Consider the following 18,240-nt stretch of genomic DNA (forward strand, 5'->3'; position numbering starts at 1 on the left):
TTGGCTCTCTCGCGCACGCGCGCTGCTCGCTTCTCAGGGCGGATTCTACCGAGGTGAAAACTATCTCTGTTGAGGGGAAACGATAACTAGAAGCAGCGCGGAAAAGGCAGCGAGGGCTCCAGACCCACGCGTACTCTGTGGCTCCCTTCCCTTTACCTGTGCTCGCGGTCGTCCCTGTTGCCCCGAAGGGAGCTCCTCAGCTGAGGGAGGACGCGAGGCGAGGCAGCGCCTCTGCGCTTGCGCGCATACGGTGGCCGGAAGGAGCCAAAGGCGGAGCCTCGGGCGACACCCGCGAGCCCCACCCTTTCACCCCCACGTGGCTGCATAGACCCGGTGAGGAACGCCGGCCGGCTAGTCCTGCGGTGGGCGCAGAGGGGAGTGGGCGTCCTGGGGTCGGGCCGGTGGTGTCTGCGCGACCCTCGGGGACTTGGATTGGTGGAAGGAGAGGATTGTACTAAAGATTCTTAGCAACGAAATGTTTTCGCTTCTCGGGTTCACGTTCTTTTCATTCATTTTATTCTCGTGCTACTGCTGTGTGCTGGGCACCTGCTGCGTGTCCAGCTGCATTCTAGGCAGTGGAGCAAGGAGGACAGGAGGTGAAGTCAGTGTGGCTCTGGGTTCGGGGGACGCAGATCCTGATGTGGATATAATGGTGATGGAGCAAGCGTGCTTGCTGCATCTGTCATGCTGCTCTGAGGGAGACAGAGGCAGAAGGACTGCTGTGAGTTCGAGACCTGCCTCGGCTACGTAGACACACTGTTTTTCACAGTAAAAACGACCAAACAAAACAGCAAGAACAGGCGTTGTGGTGAGCTCGAGAATCGGGAGGCAGGACGATTCCATACCAGTTTGGGCTGCGGTTACCAGACCCAGCCTCAAAAACAACAGATAAACCAGTGGCTTGTTTGTTGGAAGAGTCTGGAGGATCAGGAATTCAAGTACAGCTTTAGCTACGAAGCAAGTTAGAAAACAGTCAGGTCTACAGAAGCTCTATCTTATAATAAAAATGGAGAAAGTAATTGAATGGGAGAGAGGAGATGCTTGAACCAGGCAGCTTTTATTTACTTAAATTTATTTATTTATTTATTTATTTATTTATTTGAGACTGACTCTCACTGGAATTCACAGTGGTTCATCACTTCTGCCTCCGGTGTGCTGAGATTAGGTTTGTTCGTTTGTTTTATGTTTTTCAAAACAAGATTTCTCTGTAGCCCTGGCTGTCCTGAACGCCTCCGTAGACCAGGCTGGCCTTGAACTCAGAGATTAGCCTGCCTCTGGTTTACTCGTGCTTTAGTAATAATAATAATAATAACAATTTAAAAATTGTTTTAATACTAATATCATTTGTGTTTGTATTATTAGTGTGTATGTGCGCGTGCGTGCGGGTTTCGGGTGTCCTGTGCTGGAGTGGCAGGTGTGGGTGTCTTGCGGAGACTGTACCCCAGCACTCACAGAGCAGCATGCCCTCTTAACCCTGAGCCTTCTCGCCAGCATCTCAGCATCTAGACGGCATCTCAAATGTTTGGGCGACAGCCTGAGTTCTTCTGCACTTCTGAGAAACCTGGCGGTGGTGGTGCACGCCTTTAATTATAGCACTCGGGAAGGAGGCAGAGGCAGGCAGATCTCTGTGAGTTCCAGGACAGTCAGGGCTACACACAACAACAACAAAAGAGGAGAGGTCAGGGTAATCTAGACAGAAGAGTGCTCTCAAGACTGTCATTGTGTTCTGGCAGACCTAATTGGCCTTCTGTTGTTTTTTTTTTTTTTTTTTTTTTTTTTTTTCTTTTATGATGCATCTGACCAGCAGACCTTTTCTTTTTGCCTTTTTGAGATAGTGTCTCACTGTGTAGCTGAGGCTGGCTTCCCACTGGCCAGGACCTTTCTGTCTGCTCCCTAGAGCTGCCATCACAGGTGTGCCCAAGTGGCATTTTCACCACGAGGGTGTTCCTTGACCAAATGTTCCTTTCCGCTCAGTATGCAGAGATGGCTTCCAAGCGCATCACACAGGAAACCTTCGATGCTGCAGTGCGGGAGAACATTGAGGAGTTTGAGATGGGCGCTGAGGAGGCCGTTCGAGAGGCGGTGGAGCAGTTTGAATCACAAGGTAGGGTGGTGGGCTCGGTACTGGCTCTTAGAGGCCACAGCCCTCAGCCTGACATAACAGGGTGCGACTGACCCCATCCTTGCTTGTCTCCATGCATCAACAGCACCCCACTTCACCTTAGAACCACATGGAATATTGCCAATCCTGGAGTCAGTCACAAGTCATGGAGGAGAGTGGATGGTAGGGCTACTTGTGATGGCGATGGTGGTGGTGCCGGTAGGGTTTGGAGCTCTTGAGCTACGTGACAAAGAGCAGAGGCTCAAGATGAGTTTACCACATGTGGATTGGTAGAGGCTGGATTCTAGGCATGAGCACACCCGTTCCCTCTTTTCTCCACTCTCTATCTGGCCCTCCCTGGTAACAGTGAGGTCAGCTGGAAGGTAAGAGAGAGGTCTGCCTCCAGGGCACAGAAATGGGTGCCATAGTGGGCAGTCAAGTAAACATGGGAAGCTTGACGCCAGAGGCAACTCACTTGCTAAAATCCTTGTTGGGTTTGTCCCCAGAACCCATGTAAAAAGCCAGCCTTGATGGCTTGATATGGTATGTTTTTTTGTTTTTGGGGGGGATTTGGTTTTTTTGTTTGTTTGTTTGTTTTTTTTTTTTTTTTTTTTTTTTTTTTTGGTAGGGGCTTGTTTTGGTTTGGTTTGGTTTTTCGAAAAAAGATTTCTCTATGTAGCTCTAATTGTCCTGGACTTGCTCAATAGACTAGGCTGGCCTGGAACTCACAGAGATCCACCTGCCTCTGCCTCCTGAGTGCTGAGATTTAAGTCATGCACACCACACTATACCCCCACAATGGGATGTTTGTCATCCCAGCACCGAGAGGTGGTGACAGGTGGATTGCTGGGGCTTGCTGGCCAGCCATTCTAGCCTAATTGGTGAGCTCCAGGTTCCAGTGAGACCCTGTCTCAAACAGAAAGATTACAGCTGCTGAGGAATGATGCCTGAGTTTGACCTTGGGCCTCCATGACCTTTGCATAGGAACATCCTCCTATATGACCACACACACACACACACACACACACACACACACGGACACAGACACGGACACCAACCATGACCATCCATACACACAAACGCCCACCACAGACTATTCACACATACATGAATACCACCACATAACCATCTACACATACACATGAAAATCTGCATACATATAAACATACACAGAAACATACAGTGTCCAGCAAAACACAGCATGGTGGTACATGTCTGTGATCCCATCTCTCTTCCTTGTCTTTATTATTGTTTAGATTTGTTTTTTAAGACTGATTTATATAGCTTTTTAACTCATTATGTAGCTAAGGCTATCTTAAACCCTGATCCTCCTGCCCCCCTTTCCCAATGCGGGATGACAAATATCCACCACTACGACCAGCTGATCTCAGTACTTGGGAAGCTGAGGCTGGAAGAGTACTGTGAATTTAAGGTCAGCCTGGCTACATAACAAGACACTACCTCAAAAAACTTACCCCTAGCTGATGTGGTAACACATTCTCTTAATCCCAGAATTTGGGAGATAGAAGAACGTAGAATCTGAGTTTGAGGCTAGCCTAGTCTATATAGTGGTCCAAGGTCAACCTGATCTACATAGTGAGACTCTATCTCAAAAGCAAACGAGAAACCTAAAGCACACACACACACCCACACACACGAAGTGCCTACCACAGAAGGGATGCTTTTGGGGCCTCAGGAGGCTGAGATGCACATGGGGACCAGTAAGGATTGAGTTTAAAGGAAGAGGCTCTGTGGGGTTCCCTCTACACCTGTCTGCCAGGCACAATCTGTCACCCCAGAGACAGCATGTGTGGCACGGCCTTAGCAGTGGCACACTTACCCCGTGTAGCCTGTGGCTGGCCTTAGCAGTGGCACACTTACCCCGTGTAGCCTGTGGCTGGCCTGTGCAACCGGAGGAACCATTGGGGAGAACCCTGGAAGCCAAGTCGTCAGCAGGGACCTCCTACCTGAGGGACTTGTCTTCAGCAGCCCCTCTTCCCTCTGCAGGGGTTGATCTGAGCAGCATTGTGAAGGCAGCACCAAAAGCATCTGTGGACAGTCTCCAGGAGCCCACACATGATGTCCTGCAGGTAGGAGCAGCTGGCTCCCTCAGCACTGCGATGCTCTGGAGGGTCTCTTCCCCACGTCCCATATGCCAGAAATCAGGATCTGAATGTCAGTGGGTCTGTCCACCTGTGACCAGTAGAGGTCTACAGTCAAGTGTCCCAAGTCCATATGAAGATTACCCAGCATCTAGGGAGAGCTGAGCTACTCGGAGGACATGTTTGGGAGACACAGTGCATGTGTGATCTCACTTCCCACGTTCTGGGGTCAAGGGCACACAATGTAGCTAGGGTCTCTGGCCAGCTTCACTTGGGTTCTAGGGGTCTGGACTCAGGTCCTTCCTTGTGCTTACACATCAAGTTTGGTCCCCAGGACATATGTGGTAGAGGAGAGCCCTGGTTCCCACGGAGCATCCCCTGCTCTCTGCATTCATATTGTGGGGTATGTGGGTATGCATGACATAAAAGTAAAATTTTTTTAATGAAAAAAAAAAAGTTGGGTCCTGAAGATGTTTATAACTCAGTGGTAGAGCACTTCTGCTGCATTAAACCCTAGGTTCAATCCACAGTTCTTAAAACAGCGGGGCCAGAGAAGGGCTGGAGAACTGATTCTGCGTCTAAGAAACTGGCTGCTCAGCGGGGCCGCGGGCGCACGCCTTTAATCCCAGCACTCAGAGGCAGAGGCAGGCGGATCTCTGTGAGTTCTAGGCCAGCCTGGTCTACAAGAGCTAGTTCCAGGATAGGCTCCAAAGCTACAGAGAAACCTTGTCTCAGAAAACAAAACAACAACAACAAAAAACTGGCTGCTTTTCCAGAGGTCACAGGTTCAGTTCCCAGCATTCACATGACAGCTCACACCCATCATAACCCCAGTTCTACGGGCTATGACATTCTCTTCTGCCATCGTCAGGCATGGCGATGTATATCAGTGATGCATAGACAGATGTGCAGGCAAAACACCCATAATACATAAGACACCATCAAAGATTTGTTTTTCTTTTTAATACGATTATTATATGGTGGCTCATATACAGGATCCCAGCAATCAGGAAGCTGTTGCAGGAGGTTTCCTGTGAGTTCAAGGCCAACTTGTACAACATAATTTTAAGGCCTGGGCTATATATCAAGACCCTGTTTTGGCACTGTAAAGATGGTTCAGCAGTTAAGTGTGCTTGCTTCTCTTACAAAGGACCCAGGTTCAATTCCCAGCGCTAACATGGTGTGGCTCACAGCAGCTTGTAATTCCAGCTCTGAGGGATCCTTCTTCCTATTCTGGATTCTGAGAGTATCATATGCATGTGTGTACACGTGCACGCGCACACACACACACACACACACACAAAGATTCTGCCTTTTTTTTTTTTTTTTTTTGATTTTTCAAGACATGGTGTCTCTGTAGCTTTAGAAACTGTCCTGGAGAGGGCTGGAGAGACGGCTCAGAGGTTAAGAGCACTGGTTGCTCTTTCAGAGGTCCTGAGTTCACTTCCCAGCAACCACATGGTGGCTACAACCATCTGTAATGAGATCTGGAGCCCTCTCCTTGACTGTAGGCATACAAGCAGACAGAATACTGTATACGTGATAAATAAATAAATCTTAAAAAAGAAAAGAAACTGTCCTGGAACTCACTCTGTAGACCAGGCTGGTCTCAAACCCACAGAGATCCGCCTGTGTCTGCCTCCCGAGTGCTGGGATTAAAAGCATGGGTCATCGTCGCCTGGCTAAGATTCTGTCATAAATTATCAGTGTAGGTTTAGAAATTTCCAGATTCTGGGGCAAGGTTCCCAGAGGTTCAGAGCCTAGCAGCAGCAACTAACACTGACATTCTCTGCAGGTCCTCAATGATCTGCAGGAGTCCCTGAATGGGTCTCGGCCCCAGGAGGTGTCAGCCCACCTTGTCCGCTTCTGTGACCAGTGCAGGCAGCAGAAGGCCAGCCGCTACCTGGCAGCCCAGAAGGGGGCCTACCCAATCCTCCTGGCTGCCTGGCAACTTGCTGCCACAAGTGACCAGGGCCTTCTGCTCCAGGCTCTCAATGCCCTGGCAGTACTGATTGATGGCCAGCCTGACCTTCTGGACGCCCAGGGCCAGCAGCTGCTCGTGGCCACGCTGGCACAGAATGTCTCCAACACTGAACTCACCTCTTGTGGGATCCGCTGTGTGCGCCATGCCTGCCTGAAACATGAACAGAATCGACAGAGTCTGGTGAAAGCCGGAGTGTTGCCCCTGCTAACCACTGCTATCACGCAGCATGGCCAGCACGCCGATGTGGTCAGGGAGGCCTGCTGGGCCTTGCGGGTCATGACTTTCGATGATGACATCCGAGTGCCCTTTGGCCACGCCCATGAGCATGCAAAGATGATTGTTCAAGAGAACAGAGGCCTGAAAGTGCTGATTGAGGCTGCCAGAGGTAAGAGGAGCCTTGGTAAGAGTAGGGTGGGTGTGCTGAGAGGGTAGCCCAACCATAGCATCCTGTCTAGAGTCCCCCAATGAGGGGCTGGGGGCGTGTCTGGGGTGGAGCCACTGTCTGGAATCCCCCAGTGAGGGGTTGGGGGTGTGGCTCAGAGAACTGCCTGGATATAGGATGTCCTGGGTTCATCCTCAGCACTATAAAACAATAAAGCAGCCCAGCACTTTGTTCTTATGTATAAATACTTTGGCACATACATGTATCCAGCTTCAGGTGGCTGCTGAGTCAGCTGTGGACAATCATGATGTTGATCTTCATACCTTAAATGAAATGTCTGAAAGAGCTAGCTGTAGTGGCACCGTAGTGACACATACCTGTAGTTCCAGAGAGAGAGAGAGATAGTTGAATCTGAGTCCCTCCAGGCCTACATGGCAAATTCTAGCCCAACCAAAGCCACATAATCTCAAAACAACAAAGATATAAAACCCTGAGAATTGAGCCCAGAAGATGCTAAAAAGGACAAGTTCCCCACCTGTCCCTTGGCTGTGGCTCCATGGCTAAGCCTGTGCGTGGTATTCCCACTCTGAGGGACAGGAAGGCTGTCTTAGTCCCTGCTCACACTTCAGAGCGGCTGAGGCCTGACCATCTGCAAAGCCTGCCAACTCCTCCCATGCTTGTGTGGAGCAGCTGGAGTCCCACTGGCTAGAGGCAGAGCAGGAACAGACATCGGAGCCTCCTCAGTGCTACATTCGGGCTCCACCTCTAAACTGCACCCAACCCCCAAGTATAGAGAGGATGGCTCACATTCTAGTCTGAAGACCCCAGGGCAGACCAGAGACTTCCAGCAACCCCAGGGAGAGTCTTTGTCCACTGAGAAGCCTCAGTTCCCCACTTACCAAAACCCTTACCTGATTGGATAGGTCCCACCCACTGTACCACACTCCTCCCTTTATTAAAGCAGATGGTGTGATTGGTGACCACATCAATAGCTCACTTAGATCAACCTGTGTGGAGACGCTAGGGGTCCCAGGTGGTCATAGGCAGCAAATGCCACAGAGATGAAAACTGCTGACCATCACCATCAGGGGTAGTCTGTAGTCTGTCTGCACCTGTTCCTCTCCAATTTGCTGCTCTGTTTACAAAAGTCATTCCCAGCAGGGCAGTGGTGGTACACACATTTAATCCCAGCACTCGGGAGGAAGAGGCCGGTGGATCCCTGAGTTCGAGGTCAGTCTGCTCTACAGAGCAAGTTCCAGGACAGCCTGGGGTACACAGAGAAACCCTGTCTTGAGAAAAGTCGTTCCCAGCCTAGAACCTCAAGGTCACGTTGGAAGACTTATTTTGGTGGTTTGGTTTTCTTCCTTCCTTTTAGACTCTCTCACTATGAAGCCCTGGTACTTGCTGTGTTGTAGACCAGGCTATCCTCTGCCTCTGCCTCCAGAGCTGGGATTAAGGTGTGTTTAGGGAATGTCAGAAGCAGGGGGGCATGGCAAATCTACCAGGGGCCATTTCTCGCCTGAGCCTGTTGGAGGACCCCAGCCAGCTTGGGAAGTGGAAAGTACTCCGGAGACTAACAGGCTGTTTTCTACACATTCCTTTGTCTCTGGCCCCTCCCAACTCTAACTCTTCCCTTCCTGCCTCTGCACAGCGTTCCCTGACAACCCAGGAGTCCTGAGCGAGCTCTTCAGCACTCTGTCCCGCCTGGCTGTGCGGAATGAATTCTGCCAGGAGGTCATCGACCTTGGAGGCCTTGGCATCCTTGTGACCCTGCTGACTGACTGCAGCGACCACCAGGTGGAGCCCAAGTCTTCTTCCTCCCCCCAGGGCTCCTGCCTCTGAGGCCACAGCTGACCAGACTGATCCACTGAGGAGAGGGCAAGGGTGAAGGTTCAGGTGTAGAAAGTCTGCCCATACTCTCAGCTCTCAGGGTTCTGGTTCCATTTGCCCCCCTCCATACTAGTGAGACTTAGAGCCTCCTACATGTTAGCCCTCTGCCACCAAGTCACTGCAGCCCTATGTACTATAGTTTGAAACTGGTCTTGCTCTACAAAGTTCAGTCTGGTCATAACATTGCACTCCTCTTGCTTTAGCCTTCCAAGTACTGGGATGAAGGACTGTATGTGTACGTGCATGCATGCATGTGTTTATGAGAAAGAGAGACAGACAGAAAGAATGAGGCAGGGTCACAAGTTCTCGTGTAGTCCCAGCTGACCTTGAATTTGATCCAAGTGTGCTACCTTGCCCAAGCTCTGTGTGGTTGGTGTGGGGGCTAGAACTCAGGGCCTTGTGCATGGGGGGCAAACACACTACCAGCTGAGCTACTGCCCAAATCCTCCTTGCACATTCTCTACAGTGAGTAGGAGTAAGGAAATGGAAAATCGTCCTTAGTTCAGGCTGCTCAGTGGGCCACATCTCATGCCCTACCCATGAGAGGTGGATTAGGCAGGTCACCCTCAAGAGCCAGCCTGTCTTCTTTCAGTCTCATGATCCTTTTGTCACAGGCTGGCCTGTAACTGGGATGACCACATGTGTCCAAACAGAAACAGACACAGAAGGGTTTCCTCACCCTCACATCCAGCAAGCAGGAGGTGTGCAGCTGGCACACATGCCAGGGTGACTTCCCATTGTCATCCACACAGGACCTCGTGAAACAAGTGCTCAGTGCCCTGAGAGCTATCGCAGGCAACGACAATGTGAAGGACGCCATTGTCCAGGCAGGTGCTACAGAGTCCATTGTGGCTGCCATGACTCGGCACCTGGCCAGCCCTCAGGTACCCACCTCAGACACATGGGCAGGACAATGGCGGGATCTACAGGGATTGCCACCTCACTGTCAGGAAGACTAGGTGAAGGACCGCAGTGTTCCTGGTAGGCTCACCCAGCCCACCACTGCGGTGACACACAGCTAGCAGAGGCCCACTGAGGGGAGCTGCAGAATACCCATGGTGGGGTGGCCAGGTGTGCTGACACAGGTGTGCACCTACACCCCTAGGTGTGTGAGCAAAGCTGCGCGGCGCTCTGCGTGCTGGCCCTGCGCAAGCCTGAGAACAGCCGCGTCATTGTGGAGGGTGGTGGCGCGCTGGCAGCCCTGCAGGCCATGAAAGCACACCCGCAGGAGGCTGGCGTCCAGGTGAGTGAGTAGCTGTGCTCGCCACAGCCCGGACACAGGTTCCTTCCTTGTCACTGCGTCAGCATGTCAAGCCAGGTGTGGGAGCTGTGACCCCAGTCCTCAGGAGACCGGAGGACTACCACAAATTCAAGACCTGCCTGCCTTGCAGAGTGAGTTCCAGGACAGTTAGGGCACTTGACTACACGTGCACACACACATACACAACACCAGAGGCTGTCCTGTTTCTGTTTTTATCTCCTTCCTCTCATTTTTGTTTGTTTGTTTGGACAGGGTCAAATGTAACTTAGACTGGCTTCCAACTTTTTTGGCTACAAGAGCAACCTTCAATTCCTGATCTTCCTGCCGTCCCCTGCTGAGTGCTGTAGTGACAGGCCTGTGCTTCAACACTCATGCTAGGGACAGAACCCCAGGGCCTATTACATGCTGGGCAGGCACCCCGCCCTGCTTTTCCTCTGAAACAGGCTATAGCTCTGTAGCTGCCACAGGCCTGGCGGTCAGGGTCCTGCGTCCTCGGCCCTGAGCTGTGGATTATCAGTCTGTGCCATCATGTCCGCTGTCACTCCTAAACATTGGGATCATGCACAGCATCCCCATTGTGTAGGGTGTTTGGAGCCGCCCAGATGCAGGACTGTGTGGGAGAGTGGAAACAAGGTTCTCTGCAGACGAGCTGTGCATCGGGGACTTTAAGATCCATGAAGGTTCCTGAAACCGACCCAAATGGGTGACTCATTGAGAAATGTACTTTGGCGCTCCATTACCTGTGGCCTCACTGTAGGTCTCCAGGGCCTGCCTCGGGACAATGTGTCACTGTCCGCCCCGAAATCATAGCCTCTACCCCAGATACTGTCCTAAGTGCTCACCTAGGAGCTGTGGGAAATGGGGCTGAGAAAGTCCTGTGAGAACGTGGAGATAGGCTGGCCTAGTCTAGCTGTGTGCTGAACGTCTGTCTCCTGTTCTGAGGAGTCCACTGAGGTCAGGGAGAATCCAGCCAAGGCCCTTCCCCCTGTTCACATCCCATCTCTCTTCCAGAAACAGGCTTGTATGCTGATCCGAAACCTGGTGTCCCGCAGCCAGGTCTTCTCCAAGCCCATCCTGGAACTGGGGGCAGAGGAGCTCATTTCACAAGCCCGGGCTGCCCACCCAGACTGCGAGGATGTAGCCAAGGCCGCATTACGAGACCTGGGCTGCCGTGTGGAGCTTCGTGAACTGTGGACAGGAAAGAGGGGTGACCTGGCACCATGACCCCAGCTCACCGAGTTCAAACCCCAGAACATGTGAGCTCTGTGCCCTGCTCCTCACCCATGCCACCCAGAGCAAAAGTGTTCAGCAGGTCAGTGGTGAGGGAAGGACAGAAGCAGCCTTTGGGTCCTGTGTCCCCACAGGCAGCACTGATGACCTAAGGGCCCACCCCTTCCAGTGCCCTTTCCCGCCCACAGTTTTGCTCAACAATTCTGGGGCAAAGGGCACATGGAACTGCAGTATTCTATTGGAGTTTGGGGACCCTGCAAGCTGGTGTCTGACTGGGCTGCAGTCCAGGCACCACTCCAGGCTGTTGATAACCCTGCTCCTTGGGCAGGCTCCATGGGAGAGGTGCTTCTGCCAAAGCTGGTTCCCCAAGATCCAGTGGTGGGGGAGGGAAGGGACTGCTGCCCTGTTGTCCTCTGACCTCCGGATGTGTGCTAGGGTGTGCACACGCACATCATAATAATAAATGATGTGATTTAGAATCGGGCTCCTCAGCTTTTTCTTCCCTATAAAATGGATCTGGAACTTCTGGTGCTGCGGGCACACTCAGGGCTTTCGGACTCATCCATTGGAGTCTGCCCGGGTCCCTGATGCTGCAGCTGCCAACACCGGCATAGAGGATCTCCTCACAGCACAGCTGTGACTATGGCTTCAGGGAGAACAGGCCATGGGCATTTGAGGTTGCTGCGGGCACTAGAGGGGTTTGGGGCATAGCCTGTATTACATAGGCCACTGAGACTGGGATCCGCGTCACTTGGCCTGTGCTGGGGGTGCAAAGACAGCACAGCCCCTGCTGGGCTCTGTGGCTCTGAGCAGGTAGTCTGTTTCCACACACTGTCACCCCACCCTGCTATCCCTCACTGAATGTTGTAGGCCCCCCACTTCTCTCTGAGTCTGTTTCCCCATACGTGAGATACACAGTTTGTTACCATCTCAACCCCCCAACATTCTGCAAGTCCCTAGGCAGCTGAAATCACAAACAGAAGTCTCAGCATGGTCACCATGCTGAACCTGTGTGGCCCATGGGGTTCAGAGTGGCCTCAGAACCTCCTCCCATATTCATAGGCTTCCCTTCCCCCTCTCATAGCTCTGGACCTGTGTGCCTTTCCCAGAAGCTCTTGGTTTCCATGGGAACCAGCCATTGCTGCTGGCTGCTTTCATGTGTTGGGGGCAGTATCCTAACTCAGCCACCCAAATCTCCAAGCCTCCCCCACTGGACAGGGAGAGGCCCTGCCAGCTCAAAGGCAGACATGAACCTTGGACTAGGTCGCCCCGCCCTTCTCCACACTCAGGGAACCTGCCAGGATGTAGGTGAAGGGTCTTAGTCTCAAACTGCCTAGATTGGATGACTTAGTGTCTGGATCGGTGATGTGTGTGACCATGGGCAGACTTCAAACCCAGGGACACCTGAGGGCTGGCCCTGTGATTCTTATCCCATCACATTCCCAGTCCACCCCTGGCTTCCCTTTGCTCTCTGTTCAAAGGCTTTTTGCACCCCACAAACCCCACCCACCTCCTGCCATTTTCCCCACAGCTTCTTGCTTATTTTCCAGCTACCCCAGCCTTCTCCCATTGTTGTTTTAATAGTTATATTTATGTGTACATGTGTCAGGAGACATGGAGGCCAAAAGAGGGCATTGCATCTCATTGGTCAGCTCCAAGAAGCAGAGGTCACCTTGCTTATGACCTCACCTGTGTCTCTGCCTTTGTCTCCACAGAGTGTCACTTGAATAACCCCAGCCTCTCACTTTCAGTACAGTGGAAGGCAGGAATCTGCCCTCAGCTCCCTAGGGCACTTGCCCTGAGGAACTCTAGGCCTGGTGAGGCCTCACTAAGGACTGAAGACACCCCTCCCCATCTCATTGTTCCCTTCTGCACTGGGCCACCTCAGGCCTATCACCTCCCCTGCCTCAGTCTTAGCTCCCAGTGACTCCTGTGAGGATGGTCCCTTCTACTCTTTAGCCTTTGATAGCATTGGAGAAATGAGCCGAGGGAGAATCTACTGTAAAAGCTTGTGTGTGTGTGTGTGTGTGTGTGTGTGTCTGTCTGTCTGTCTGTCTGTTCTGCTGTTTACTGCTGTGTGTTCCTGGATAAGTAGACTGATTTCTCTGGGAGTCGTAGGATGAGGGAAACCACTCCTATTTCAGTCTGGATTCAAAGTCACTTTGTGTTCAGGATGCCTGCAACCAGGGATCCACCTAGGGTTCAGGGAACAGAATAGCGTCGCCAATTTGTGTGGCTTCATTTTATTTTATTTATCTCATTCTTTGTCTTTTTTTTTTTTAAATTATTTATCAGAGGCAGGCGGATCTCTGTGAGCTTGAGGCCAGCCTGGTCTACAAGAGCTAGTTCCAGGACAGGCTCCAAAAACCACAGAGAAACCCTGTCTCGAAAAAAAAAAAAGAAAAATTATGCAGTATCCTGCTTGTAGGCCAGAAGAGGGCACCAGATCTCATTATGGGTGGTTGTGAGCCACCATGTAGTTGCTGGGAATTGAACTCAGGACCCCCAGAAGAGCAACCAGTGCTCTTAACCACTGAGCCATCTCTCCAGCCCTTGTTTCATTCTTTGTATATTGAGGCAGAGTCTTACCATGTAGCCCTGATTGGCCTGGGAGTTGCTGTGTTGACCATGATAACCCAAACTCAAAGAAATTCGCCTGCCTTGTTTGTATCGGGACACCGGCATCCAATCTCCGTGGCCCCTTTTGGGACCTAAGAGCCATTTTGGAGGATGCTCTGAAATGAACTTAGGCATAGACTCTAAAATGGGCACTTACAGTTCAAAGCCATGTCTGCTGTTGCCCCTGTAACGAAAATCTTTTAAAATTGAGCCTGTCTGATACAAATAAACAGAGCTTACATATATATGCCCATGGTTTTTGGTCTCTGCGCTCTCCCCCCCCACCACCCCTTAGTAGCCAGTGTCTCACAGCACCAGAGGCACTGGCCCCTCCCCCACTCCCTCAAGCCCGAACTTCCCAACCCCCTCCTGTGGAGCAACATTCTTTCCCCTCCTTTCTCAATTTGGAGGTTCAAGGTCAACTTCCACCTTCACCTCCTCTTCTACCTCAGCGCTCCACTCCTGGACCCCCTCTGCTCACTGGGCTAGCTCCTCCCATGCTCCCTTTTCTCTTCCAAATCTCTCAGGTAGAAAAGCAGCTAGGTTCCTTTTCTGCTAATCATTCTGCTTCCTCAGTCAGTACCAGATATTGGGAAAGAGTTTAAAAAAAAAAAAAAAAGAGGTTGAGGATGGTCCCCAAACTCCTATACAAGAATTGGTGAAAATGGCCTTTAAAGTTTTTAATGCCTGAGAGGAATCAGATGAGTCTTCCAGACAGACAAAGCTACAAAAATCTACAGGCCCAGGCCTTAGCAGCTGGAAGGGGGACAATAGAAGCCAATCACAGGGCTCTGTCAAGTGTGTCACGTGGCACAATATTGCACTACACCTGCTCCTAGGTTGTGCCCTATCTGCCAGCAACCTGGACACTGGAAATCACGGTGCCCCCATGTGGGCTTGTCCTCTATGCCAAGCCATGGAGGTCCGGCCTCATCACCATCGGCAAGCGAAACTGTGCCAGCCTTCAAACGTCTCAGCCTTGCAGAGGATTGACGCTGCCCAAACTTGGTATATCCCGTAGCCCTATCCGAGCCTAGGGTCACGCTACAAGTGACGAGGGTAAGTCCATTACTTTTATTTTCACTCGGGCCTTAAGTTTCCCTCACAAATTTCAGCTATGGGGGTAGACGGGACCCATTCCTCCCCACTTAAAACTTTGCCACTGCCCTACCATCTTGCAGGACATTTTTTTCTCATTCTTTCTTAGTGATACCGGCTTGCCCAGCACATTTACTGGGGGAAAACATCTTTAGCCGCTTCCCCAAAGCTTTGTTCTGCTTCTTGGAGCCCCTTTTAACCCCACCCATCTCCAAGATTCTATTTTATAGGTTCACTCCTCCTGCCAGACGTGTGCCCAGGCCAACCCACAAGGAGCTCTCCACATACACCAGCTTCGTGGACACCAACCGGGCAAAGATTGACAGGTTAATTTTACCCATATGCCTACTCATAAAAAACTCTGTTATCTCTTAACACTTGTGGACACTTGTACAGGATGGATAGAAGCATTTCCAGTCTCCAAGGAAACAGCAGATGCCGTAGCTCAGGGTCATGGAGCTGGTGTCAGAAGCTCTCAACATCTCCTGGACAATTGGACTCATCAAACAACTAACCAAGCTTTCCACTGAATTCAGTTTATCTTAGCCCTCGCCTCAGGGCCACTCCCACCCCATGCTCCCCTATGGGCCTGAGCCCTTTTGAGTTGCTTTATGGCAGGCCCTTTCTCCTTAATCATCACCTCCCAGTCCAAATTCCTCCACTGGCGGGGTACCTACCCTACCTCTCCCTTTTAAGGTCCCTTCTCCGTTCCCACGCTGACAGTTGTCTCCCTGTCCCCACACCAGAGGACCCTAATACCCCTAAACCTGCCCCGCTCTCCCCAGGGGACAGAGTACTCCTTAAACAGTTAACTCTTAGGTCTCCCGAACCTTGATGGACAGGATCTCACACGGTAATCCTCACCACACCCTTGGCTGCTAAGCTCTTGGGACACCCATGCTGGTACCATCTCTCCAGGCTCAAGCGGGCACCTACTCAAGACACTTGGTCTGCCCAGCAGACAGGACCTTCCACCCTCCGGTTTTCCAGGATGCTACAATGAAGGGCCTACCTGCTCCTCATTCTGGCACACTCATCTTTAGTGATAACAATTTTTTTTTTCCCTAGACACCTGCCTTCTCATCTCCCCCAAGGAACAGCTGCCTGCCTTTTCCGGGATGACAGTTCATGGGATGCCTTTCCAGCCACACCTCTTGCTAAGCGTGGACACCTGGCTCTCCCCTTCCCCACGCCACCCCGTGCCCGCAGGAAGTAGCCAGATTTGAGTCTACGCTCTTTTTTCCCAAAGAGAGCCTAAATGTTTGTCATAATTACCATTCTAATTTTCTGTCACCCCTATATCCAAAGAGTCTGGAATGTCAAGTTGGGAGCATAGGCCCCAGTCCCTTGCATCTATCCCAGCCCCCAGGCCTGGTCTGGACTTCAAATCCCAGCAGGCCAGATCCTGACCCCTCCCTGGGGGTGGGGTCAGGACTACTCCCCTCCCCAGGGTATTTAAGTGATTCCCCCCCCCCCCCAAAAGAGGAACATTTGGTCTCCCTTTCTTCCTCCTCGGGGTCGCTTTTTCCTGGCTTCCTGGTTTCCCCCTCGAGTCCACCTGAGAGTGCAGAACTCCCATTAAACCTGGATATTTCTTAATTTGGCTTGTTTTGATTTGGCTTGATTGGGAATTTTTGTGTCAGCAGGGAGCTTGCGTTAGGAAATATTCCTAATACTAAGCCCTGGTTTAAATGTGTGTGCCATCATGCCCAGTTTTTTTTTTGTTTTTGTTTTTGTTTTTTTTTTTTTTTTTGAGACAGGGTTTCTCTGTAGTTTTGGAGCCTGTCCTAGAACTAGCTCTTGTAGAGCAGGCTGGTCTCGAACTCACAGAGATCCGCCTGCCTCTGCCTCCCAAGCGCTGGGATTAAAGGCTTGCGCCACCACTGCCCGGCCATGCCAAGTTATTTTTGTTTTGATTCTTAGAGCAGTGTTTTTATGATTTTTAATTTTGCATATGTGTGTGCAAATACCTGTGGAGGTCAAAGGCATCCTCTGTAGCTGGAGATACAGTCACGTGTGAGCCGCCTGATGTGGGTGCTTGGAACTGAACTCAGGTCCTTTGGAAGAGCTGTATGTACTCTCAACTACTTAGCCTTGTTGTTGTTGGGTGGTGGTGGTGGTGGTGGTGGTGGTGGTGGTTTTTTGAGTTAGGGTTTCTCTGTGTAATTTTTTATTTTTAGACAGTCTCTCACATAGGAGAGAATAGCCTTAAACTACTGATCCTCCTGCCTCTGCCTCCCCAGGGCTAGGATCCCAGGGTTCCCCCACCTTGCCCTGTTGTTAATGACTTTTCATTGTTTACAAATCTGAGACTCCAGGACCATGAGCCCCATTTTCCAGATGAGACAGAGACTTAATTCATTCCAGAGGCCACATGGCATTGAGGCCCTGGATTGCCCTCCTGCCCCACCACTTAACTACCCTTGCTTTCCCTAATCTTGGGCAGGTGACTTTTGGCTTTAGTTGATCTTTGGCCCGAAGACAGCCCTGGGATTCCCAGAGGAGAGGAAGCAAGCGGTAGAGACAGTCTTGCCTGAGGCCAAGCTTTCAGAGAGGCTGTGATCCCTGCCAAGTGCTCCCCACTGTAGGGCCACAATGGAGTGTCAGCTGCTGCTGCTGCTGCTAATGTTGCTGCTGCCAAACCCAGACCCAGCTAGTGCCTCTGGCACCATTGGCAGAGGCAGCTCAGTGCTGGACCACTGCCTGACCCTTGCCTCAGTTGGCATTGTTCGTAGGGAACCTTGAGGCCTTCCAGGAGCTTACCTCCCTCCACCCTCCCTCCTTCCTCCCTACATTGCATCAAAGCCTGGTAGCACCACAGTAAGGCTCTCTGTTCTCTGGATGGGGACACCAGCCCCTTTGTGGGGCCATTTAACCCTATTGTTGCTAGAGCTGTTACGGCTGGAACCTGGGCTCTGGTGGTTCTAACAAGTCAGGCTGAGTCATTCAATTAAAGACCCAACTAGGTCTCAGGCTGGGGCTTTGTGGGATGGTATTTGCCTAGCGTGCCTGAGGTCCTGAGCTCCCTCCCAGCATCTCACTAACAAGGTGCGGTGGCACACACTTGACATCCCAGCACTCACCAGGAGTTCAAGGACATCCTTGGCTACAAAACAAGTCTGAGTACAGTGTAGGCTATATAAGATCCTTTATCAAAAATTAAACATGGCAGACATGGCATGGTGGTATAGGCCTTTAAATCCCAGCACTGGAGAGGCAGAGGCAGGTGGATCTCTGAATTTCTGGCAAACCTGGTCTACATGATGAGCTCCAGGACAGCCAGGGCTATATAGTGACACCCTTACATCAAAGGGTGTGGCAGACACAGATGGTTTCCTGGCTATGAGAAGGCTTGCTCTGCTACGCAAGCACAAGGTTCGGAATCCCCATCTCCAGCACCCACGTAAAAGAGTTGGGCATGGCCACACCAGCTTGTCATCCAAAAGCTGGGCCAAGTGGGCAGAAACAGGAGGATGTCTGGGACTTGCTGGCTATCAGCCCAGTCTGGATTCAGGGAGAGGCAGAGAGCAAGCCAGTGCACAGCAAGAAACGGATTCCTAGCCGGGCGGTGGT

At 51.4% G+C, this 18,240-nt stretch overlaps 2 protein-coding genes across 6 annotated transcripts in view; one reads left to right on the forward strand and one right to left on the reverse strand.

Moving 5' to 3' along the window:
* The window catches only part of Sugp2 (SURP and G-patch domain containing 2), a 29,479-nt gene extending 29,237 nt beyond the window's left edge, over positions 1-242 (reverse strand). Inside the window, exon 1 of the mRNA XM_050127615.1 lies at positions 157-242. The gene's annotated coding sequence lies outside the window, so the exon portion shown is untranslated. The remainder of the gene's footprint in view (positions 1-156) is intronic.
* Armc6 (armadillo repeat containing 6) lies at positions 8-16,266 on the forward strand. 5 transcript variants are annotated; one of them, XR_007589453.1, is made up of 10 exons: positions 8-333; positions 1,975-2,104; positions 4,109-4,191; positions 5,999-6,572; positions 8,221-8,366; positions 9,212-9,343; positions 9,565-9,702; positions 10,732-11,032; positions 14,409-14,993; positions 15,736-16,266. XR_007589453.1 is itself a non-coding variant. In XM_050127629.1 (9 exons), the coding sequence occupies exons 2-8, from the start codon at positions 1,984-1,986 to the stop codon at positions 10,942-10,944; spliced, it is 1,407 nt and encodes a 468-aa protein (XP_049983586.1). In that variant the 5' UTR covers positions 186-333; positions 1,975-1,983; the 3' UTR covers positions 10,945-10,976; positions 14,409-16,266. The 5 variants fall into 5 exon arrangements, 2 of the variants coding, with proteins under 2 accessions (XP_049983586.1, XP_049983587.1); XR_007589452.1 differs by having other exon boundaries at positions 14,409-16,266; XM_050127629.1 differs by having other exon boundaries at positions 186-333; positions 10,732-10,976; positions 14,409-16,266.
* The last annotated feature ends 1,974 nt before the right edge of the window (positions 16,267-18,240 follow it).

Source organism: Alexandromys fortis, unplaced genomic scaffold (assembly GCF_014885135.2).
Source record: "Alexandromys fortis isolate MF-2015 unplaced genomic scaffold, M_Fortis_MF-2015_v1.1 scaffold_284, whole genome shotgun sequence".
NCBI classification, from domain to species: domain Eukaryota; kingdom Metazoa; phylum Chordata; class Mammalia; order Rodentia; family Cricetidae; genus Alexandromys; species Alexandromys fortis.